Consider the following 9,139-nt stretch of genomic DNA (forward strand, 5'->3'; position numbering starts at 1 on the left):
TTCAAGAGCTCAATGTAGCTCAAAAGTTTGCCTCTTTCAAAGGTTGGTCCAATAAAAGACCATTATCTCACCCACATTACTGCTTTGTGGCTCAGGCAGCTGGAGTTGGGCTGTCCCATCCAAACTGTCTGGGTGTTGGCTTGCAATTTCTGCTGCCACCCTGGTTGTAGCATTCGGCAGGTAAGGACACAACAATATGATGGCAAGCCACCACTACTGAGGAAGGAACATGTGTGTATCCAGTGCAAGATTTCCATTACTACCAACATTTGCCAAGAAATGGGGTCATGAGGATTTGACTTTAGGACTGCACAAACACAAATTGCACTGGTTTAACTAAATCTATTTTATATAGTTAAATTGGTTCATTGCCGTTGTGCAGACAGATTTGGAACAAACAATGCCAGCTTCCATTCCTGGAGCACATAAGTGTTCCATGCTTTGCTTGCAAGCTTTGGCAGACTGGGCTCAAAACCACAAGGAAGTATTTGTCAGAAAGAACAAACTAATGAAGAGTGAAGGGAAAGCAAATTCAAGGAGGTATGATGCCCCAAGAGCCAAGCTCCCCCTCACCCCCACCAAAGAAGAGGGTCCAAATAAAATACATTTGATTCAGAAGTGAGAGGAGGGAAGAAACTTTGTCAAACTGCAGAAGTGAAGTGGAAGTTATCCTAGGAACCTCCCTGCTCAAAAATTACTCACTGTTAGGTAATAGAGCAGGAGTCAAACTCATGGCCCGCGGGCCATTTATGGCCTGAGACTTTTCACAGGTGGGGCCTGACATGGGATGGCAGCAGGGGGTTGGGCTCCTGCAACAGGTAATCCCCACTGATGTGTCCCTTGAGGAAATGTGTGCAATGGGTGGAGGGGAAAGGTTGCAGAAAGTGGTGGGGCTTGGAGAACAGGTTCCTTTACAGACTAGGGATGTGAGTGAGTAGTCAATTACCCAATAAGAATAGGCGTATCAGGTAGTTGAGTGATTACTCACCCTCCCACCCCCGCTGCTTCTGTATCAGGTAAGGGAGAGACTGCAGCGGTCCTGAGCTGGTGCAAGCCAGGACTGCTCAGTCCCGGTTCGCACTGGCCCTGGGAGCCAACTTCACTGCAGCTCTGCAATTTAAATGTAGTAAGCACCCAGTGGCTCTTACTATATTTAAAATGCAGAGCTGCAGCGGTGGTAGTTGACTAATTGATGGAAATTCTATCAACTATTCAATTAACTAGTTGACCATTACTTAATACCCCTAGTACAGAGCTCCTAGGCTTCAGGGACTCCTGAGATGGATTGCAAAAATGCATAACCCGTGGGTGATGAGTTTTAGACCCCTGAAGCAGACTTAGGATTTAGAGGTGTACCAAACAGATTTTAATGGTAACTTTTAGCTTTTTCCTGTTATGAAAATTTGATAATAACAAAGAATAACTAAGAAAGCAACAAAAATAACTAAGAAAAAGTCTCAGCTCAGTATTATTTACTCAGTGCTTAAACATTTACAGAAACATTACAATATATACAGTTTCTATTTACATATATCGTGTTACATATAGAAAGAGTAACACTTTAATGTAATTTACAAGCCTTTTACGTTTGCAGCCTAATACTCTAATAACATTTGGGAAGCAGTGTTGCTTAGCAGCTAGAGAACTGGATAGTATTCAGCCATGATTGTTTTCATGGCTTGACCACTAGGTGACACTGGGCGAGGGATGCTTATCAGGTAGTCGACTTGCTTCCGCCCCTACCCTCCACTGCCTCTGTCTGAGAGGCAGGACGCGGGAGGAGGGGGGAACAGGAGATGGTGCTGGGGGGAGCTGGCTTAAAAGCCAGTTCCCCCTAGCACCTTCTCCATGGAGTTGCCTGCCCATCCCCACTGCCTCTAATAGGGGAGGCTGCCTGCGGCGGGCTGAGTCTTGCCATGGGCAGAAGTTGCTCTGGCAGCAGCCCCTGTCTGCAGGGGTCCCAGCAAGGAGCTGCCCCCAACCACCCGTGGGTAGGGCCCACTGCTGCCATGAACAGGCGCTGCTTGCAGAGCAGCCTGTTTGTGGTGGCCAGGGCTGGCTGTGAACAGGGGCTGCTGGACTTGGCACAAGCCCAGGGGCTCTTACTACATTTAAAATGCAGAGCAGTAGCATGGGTGGCTCCATGAGCCAGGACTGCTCAAGGGTCCTTATTGACCAATAAGGGGTCCTTATTGACTCATTGTGTAGTCAGTACAAATTGTATCGACTACACGATTAGCCAGATAACCTCTATTTAACATCCTTACACTGGGCAAGTCACTTCACTGCCCCATGCGTCAGTTTCCCCATCTGTAAAGATACAGGTAGAATACTGACCCTCCTTGAAGGGTACTGTGAGAGCTAAGTACTATTACATGGTCAACTTCAGTAGGATTTGGATTGGGCAGCTTGTGAAGCCTTTAAGTATCTGCAGATTACTGAAGTCTCTCATCTATCTTGTGTGTGTCATACCTATTTTCTAGCATTCTTGGAGCTAGATGTTGCACTTGAGCCTCAGTAAAAAGAGTTAGCTAAGCCACCCTTTCTCTGCACATGGCATCAAAAATACTATGTGCTTTTTAATAAAAAATAGTTCTTATTGCAATTAAATGTTATGTAGAAACAGGGCTAGTACATAATGCAAATTGAGAGGTCAAGACCATGGATGCTTTGCATAAACAGGAAGAGGATTTTTTAATAAATGCATGATAAAAGGCACTTGTCCTGTTGCCACTGAGGTCAACGCCAAATTTTCCCAAGGAGAGAAATTGGTCATTCGCTTACTCTTTACAAAAGATGAAACTAAATTCCATGAAACTGAACTTTCTCTCAAGTTAGGGAAATAATATTTTTCCTCCCCTAACGCATAACATGTGTTATGTGAATGTAGGAGGAAATTATATGAGTTTAGAAAGAGGCGGGATATTACATATATTATCTATTCTATATTACTTAACCCATGATGAGATGAGTGTATCATAGAAACTATTCCTACATTTTAAATTTTTAAAAAAAGTAACCTGGTTTAAGTGTTTTATGTTTTTACTTCACTGAACATGGGCTCTAACAGCTGGAAGAAAATATTGTCCTGAGGACAGTTGTTATGACAGACACAGGTAGTGATCAGCATCATTGGCTTTTTGAGGACTTTGCTTTGGGGACACTGGAACTCAACCTGAATTGTCTTCGTGTTGTGTGGAGTGCAGCATCTTCCATCAATGCAAAGCCCACAGTAGCGGGGTTTATATGCCTGGATACTGGTGCAGTTCTTGTACTCGAAGTGAACAGCTTTCAGTGACTTCTTTGTTCGGACACACTTTTTCCCCTTCTAAAGAAAATATAAAGGGTCATTAAATGTATGTCAGACAGGCAGTTGAGTATACTAACAACTGACTGAAAAACAGAAGAAAGTTAGAGACATGCAGGTTTATTGTGGGTTTTAGAAGCCTTGGGCCTATTTCTGGTCTCGTCACTGGTGCTACAGCAGTAAGACTCCAGTTATTTCAATGGAGATATTACTATCAGAGGTGGATTAGAGTTTTATAGGGCCCTGTGCCAGAGCAAATAGGAGCCATCCCCATCCCTTCCCGCTGCAGTCCTTCTCTCCTTTCCGACCTGCTCCTGCCAGGGAATGGGTCAGGTCACGGGGGCTTGCCCCACTATCTGGCAGCAGCACTGGACAGATGCAGTAGGGGTGCCCATTTTTCCAGAACGCCATGGCATGGGCCTCATTGATCCAGTGGCTAATCCACCACTAATTGCCATTCTCATCTATGAGAGATGTGGCCCATCCCCTTGAATTAGTGTACTGCACAAGTCAATCTCTACTTATTCTGTGGTAAGGCCCATTGTTGACAACTAAGAAAAATCCAAACCCCTTGTCCAAATGAAACCCTCGTGTAACACTACTGAAGTCACACCAGGATGTTTAGAAACCAAAACAGTAAACTCAGGTATTAGCCACAATAAATCTTACAAAACATACAGCTGCCAGAACACTGTTAACAGGTAAAACTTCTGCAATGGATAGGGCTACGCAAACTGTTGCTTGAGGGTCTGTTTAATGCACTTGAAATATTTTGTATTTGAAAAAGGAGGAGAAGTTAGGGTAATAAAGAACTCACTCTAGCAAGTGCTTGGGACCATACCTTATCAGTTAGCTGTTCACTCTCACAAGGTCGCACCATGCAGAGTCGTGTCTGTTTCACCATCTCACACTGATGATTCCTGTTTGTAATGCGGGTGGAAAAGCCCATTCCACAGCTTTTGGAACACGCGCTCCACTCTGTTGTCTGCTCAATACAGTTCGAACTTGAGTCAGAGACATCAATGCCAAGAGTTGCTTCTTTTCTAAATGCTGGAAATAAAACCCCCGAATATTCCATTACAAGAAGTGTCTTTGCTTCCTGTAAGAGTCCATTACAACTCCACCCACTTCATTAAATAGCTAACACTTTTTTTAATTAAGTGACAGTCTGTAAACCTATGACTTTGAAATAGACTTAGTAACTTTAAAGCTGATTATTGGAGTGCTTTTTAGTACTAGAGATTTGTCATTTAGATGTTTCAGAGGTGCTCACCAGAGGCCTCTGATGCTGCCAAATGGGTACTGCTTAGTGCAGTCAGGAACATACATTTCTGTACATAAGCCCTTCCCATGCATCCCAACCCTAAACTGCAGGGAAGAATACTTCATTCTCCATGTCCACTCTGATAGCTTTCCCATCCTGCTAGCTGTGATTATTATTTCATTGCTGATTTGTAAGTCACATGTGACTTACAAGAGTTTCATGTTATTCTTTGTCAGATTAGTCACCAAAAATTTAGGTCTGAGATATAATTTCAAGACAAGCCTTATGTTTTATTAAACTGTAGTAAACAGTGAAAGTAAGTTAGATGATTTTATGGCTAGGAGAATAAAGCAATCTTGTCAATTATTAAAGAGTGATGTCAGTCAAAGTACTAGCTAAGACCGATCATTGTTAAGACACAGTACTACCATCACAGCATATGTTAAGCTGTAAAACAAATATTTCCAGCTTTATGGTTACTTGGTAAAGGCTAACATTCTTTTACCAAAGGAGAGACTCAGAATGAGTATAAGTGACCTTCGAACACCCACTTCCTGAACCAATCAAGAGGGCTTGGTTCCCAGGAGAAACCTATTGGCTGCATCACTGATAGAACACTTGCTAGAAGCACTTCCACTATCCTCTTGCAAAGTAAGGCTCCAAAAAACCCTGGAGATCTTCTAAGTAATATCTCCACAAGCAAAAGGGAAGGTGGGGGAAAGCGAAGCCTAGACCAGAGTTGCCAATGTCCACACATCAACCTGCCACTCACAAAAAACATCCAATGGTGAGGATTTGTAGGATGAGGGCAATATTTTGTACTTACATTGTGTGGTACCTTTCATCAAAGCATGTTCTAAACTGTAATTAGAGCTCCACATTCCGGTCTGGCCAGAATCAGTAAATATGGTTTTCTTTTTTAAATGGGTGAAAGGATGTTCAACAGTGTTAAGCGATTGGATCAAGGCCACACTGAAAAGTGGTGTGTAGTGGCCCCAATTCCCACCTTTTACCGCTAGATTTACAGGCTCACATTACTTAAACATATGAGTTCATTGTAAAGTTTTAAAAAGGAAAATCATTCATAATTCCAGAAAGGAGGGGGTGGAATTACATGGCTGCTGCTTTAAAAAAATCCAGCTAATACTTGGTTTTTCTGAAAATTGCTCCCCAGGTTCCCCAAGAACTGAGCTGAAGACTTCTCCAGTTTCACTGCCAGATCAAGTGACAAGATGAATGAGAGGCTATGTCTAGCCTACATTGCTTTTCTGGGATATCAGAATGATCTGCTTTTTCGATTTTTTTTTTTAAAAAGCAGACACTTTTTCGCCATCCCTATAAACCTCGTTCTACAAGGAAAAAGGGATGTGTTGAAAGAGCACTTTTTTCCAAAATGTGGTGCCATGTAACGTGCCAGATTTCAGAAAAGCAAAATCGGAAAAAGAGATTCAATTTGCATAACGAATATTGCATTTCTTGTCCCAATTTAACATTGAAGTGTAGACCTAGCCAGAGTGTTTGGAATGGGACGGTTCTTTCAGGCCCATTGAGCGTCTGCAACTACACTGGTAGTTTACACTAATCTGGTAACAGCTGTAGCTGTGGGACCTCAAACATACACAGGGGCTGGAAATTGGTACCATTTTAATCACCATGTCTACACTAGATCTTCCACCACTGTTACCACTAGCAACAGACAGGAGTTTCAGGATGAACATCTAGTATAAACACGGTGACTTCCATGGGTATATGATGTTACTTAGGCCATGTCTCCACTTGCTGGATGATTGACGCTCTGGTGATCAATCCTGGAGGATTTGAAATCGAATGCTGAGGGTGCCCCCATCAGCACTGGTACTTCTTGCTTCTGCAAGGAGTAAGGAAAGTTGATGGAACCTTTCTCCTGTCACCTCCCACTGTGGGGCTGCCCCAGAAAATTGGTGCAAGGTACATCGACTCCAGCTACAAAATTCACACAGTTAGAGTTGTATATTTTGCATCGATTTTCTCTGTCCATGTAGACCTGGCCATGTCATGTGGAGAAACCAGCAAGACTGTACATATGGGGGCACTAGGATCCAGATAGTTGGTTTCCCCTCCTGTTTCCCTCCACCTGGCCTTGGGAGAAGACTTCAGAGAGACAGCTGTCCAGTGTCTCTGCTTGTGTCTACTCTTTGCTCCATCCTGTTTCTACCTTGTCTATTTAGATATAAGCTCTTCAGAGCAGGTACCTTTTGCTACTTTTTGCACAGTGAGGTCCCTTCTTGGCTGGCCCTTAAGCACCGTCATTATAAAATCAGTTCTGAGGCCAGGCCCCACCTCTGCACACACCAGTAGGTGTAGTGATTACAGGACTAGTGATAGGCATTGTTGTTCCAGGATAGGAGTATTTCCAGGATTTGGCCCCGGTTTTGTTTTAAGAGGCTAATTACAGTTAAAAAATGGCTGTGAATCTGTTTCCTTCAGGGGTGTTTTAAGCACCTTTTGCTGCTCCACTTTTCTTCCTATTTTCTGTATAATCACTAGTGACTCTGAATGGCTTTAATGAACTGGAAGCGGAGTTCTAGTTCTGATAACCAAATGGGCATTTCCAATACACAGTCATTACAGAACTAGTTTGACCTCACTAGTTAGTCTTAATAGCTCACCAGCCATAGCAAAACTGCCCAAAGCCACTTCCTCTTTAGGTTCACAAGTCCACTTCTCACAGCACTCTCCAGGGACTTCAGTTTTCCTTGGGTAAGGGCAATCAGGTCCAGGGAGCAGGAGATCAAGGTTACAGCGAGGCACACACCCGATCTGTCCATCTCTGCAGGTACACTGGTATTTACAGCTGGGCTGGAATGTCTCTCCACTCTGATAAATAACCCCATCAAACACACAGTTGTCTCCTTCCAGTACTAGTATAGAAAGGGAAAAGGAAAGAGTTTTGTGACAGGCTACACACAGGCAGTCGTTGTTTGCTCCACTGAAACAACAGCAATGCTCCCTGATCTAGAGAACACAAGGATGGTATGAGATGCTGCGGTTCTGAAGCAAGAGATTTCTCCGGGCTTGCACATTAGGGGCGCTCACTTTGTCTGCCACACCTGCTGCCCCAATGCTTTCTCGGTGAAATGCCTGCGATGCCAGGGAGGGGAAGAGATGTCCAAGCTGTGACCTGAGGCAGGCACTGTCAGCGCCATGGCAGCTCACATGGCCAGCATACAGGAAGGTAGGTCGCAGAAAGATACATGGGGTGGAGGAAGGAAGAGTTTTCCCTGGAGGGGGGAAGCAAACATGGAAAGCCAGGGCAGAGATTTTCCCAGGGCTTCTCCCCCGGTGAGGAGCTCCACATTAGGGGCCCCAAGCCCATCTCCGCCCCCCCCCCTCATTTGCGCGTGGGGTCGGGAAAGCGCCGGGCTCTGCTCCCATGAAGTACCCCGGGGCAGAGTCCAGCCGATGTGCCTGGCGCGCTCCCAGCCCCGAAGCCCCCAGCCGAGCCCTGCCCGGCGTCGCAGCGGCTGCAGGTGGCAGCAGCTCCAGCTGCGATGCCCTAGAGGGCCCCGTGGCAGCTAGCGCCTGCCCCCCCGCCGCCTCACTCACCCATGCAAATGCCCCGGCCGGTCCCGGGGCTGCGGTCGCAGTAGAGGCCGCTGCCCTGGTCGCAGGGCTGGCGCTCGGAGCAGCTCTCCCCGCGCTGTCGGGCGCACACCAGGCAGCAGCCGCAGCCGTCCAGCAGGGCGGGCACTCCCGGGGCGCAGGTGGGCGGCTCGGCCGGGCACGGGAGGCCGCCGCACTGCGGGGGGCACGACGGCAGCTGGCCACTCACCTGCGGGCAGACAGACAGAACAAGTCAGCGGGCGCCCTGCGGCTCTTCCCCCGCAGCGCCCCGCCACGAGGCGCCGCAGCTCCGACCCCTGCCCTGCCCTTGCCTCGCCCAGCAGCAGAAGGAGGAGAAGGAGGAGGAGGCGCCCCCTGCGGCCGCAGCCACTCATCAGCCTCATGCTGCTGCGAGTCCCCCCGGCTCTGCTCAGTCACCTCCCTGCGCCCAGCCCTTTGGAGCCCATTATATGGGGCGCCTCTGAATCCCCGTCCTCCCATTGGGCAGCCTGGGGCCGGGGGCGTGTCGCGGGAGCCAATCCCCGCTTGCAGGGTCGTCTGGTGGCGGGCCCCTGGTCCCATCAGACTCGGGCCTTCGGCGGGTCCAGGGCTTGGCCCGGCGCGGGGCTGCGCGTGTGCGGGGACAACGCGGAGGCTGCTGACGGAGGGGCGGGGAGAGACGGAGGGGGAGCGTGTGTCTGGGCGAGAGGGAAGTTGCTTGGGAGGCCAGGGCTCCTCTGCCGCCAGTCGAAAGATTAATGCTCTGAAGCAGCCAGATGCTCAAATAATCCAGCTGTTCCACAGAACTCCTGGAAGTAGTCGCCGGGAGTTAGTGATTTCCTGCCTCTCCGGTCAGGGTCCAGCCCTTTCAGAAGTCGCGGGTCTGTTCTGTTGTGTAAGGGAATTTCCCTGCCCCCAATTTCAGGAAGCAACACAAAACCAACAATGCTAATCGCCCCGACAGATGCGGGGGGGACGGGGAGGGG

General features: G+C 47.4%; 1 protein-coding gene across 2 annotated transcripts; it reads right to left on the reverse strand.

Annotated features, from left to right (window-relative positions):
- Positions 1–1,455: 1,455 nt before the first annotated feature.
- CCN3 (cellular communication network factor 3) lies at positions 1,456–8,926 on the reverse strand. 2 transcript variants are annotated; one of them, XM_006130775.4, is made up of 5 exons: positions 8,486–8,899; positions 8,157–8,382; positions 7,220–7,471; positions 4,149–4,357; positions 1,456–3,328 (listed from the first exon to the last, which is right to left on the reverse strand). In XM_006130775.4, exons 1-5 carry the CDS (start codon positions 8,555–8,557, stop codon positions 3,035–3,037), a joined length of 1,053 nt encoding a protein of 350 aa, XP_006130837.2. In that variant the 5' UTR covers positions 8,558–8,899; the 3' UTR covers positions 1,456–3,034. The 2 variants fall into 2 exon arrangements, with proteins under 2 accessions (XP_006130837.2, XP_075776301.1); XM_075920186.1 differs by lacking the exon at positions 8,157–8,382 and having other exon boundaries at positions 8,383–8,926.
- Between the last annotated feature and the right edge of the window lie 213 nt (positions 8,927–9,139).

The sequence above is a fragment of the Pelodiscus sinensis genome, chromosome 2 (assembly GCF_049634645.1).
Source record: "Pelodiscus sinensis isolate JC-2024 chromosome 2, ASM4963464v1, whole genome shotgun sequence".
Lineage (NCBI taxonomy): Eukaryota > Metazoa > Chordata > Testudines > Trionychidae > Pelodiscus > Pelodiscus sinensis.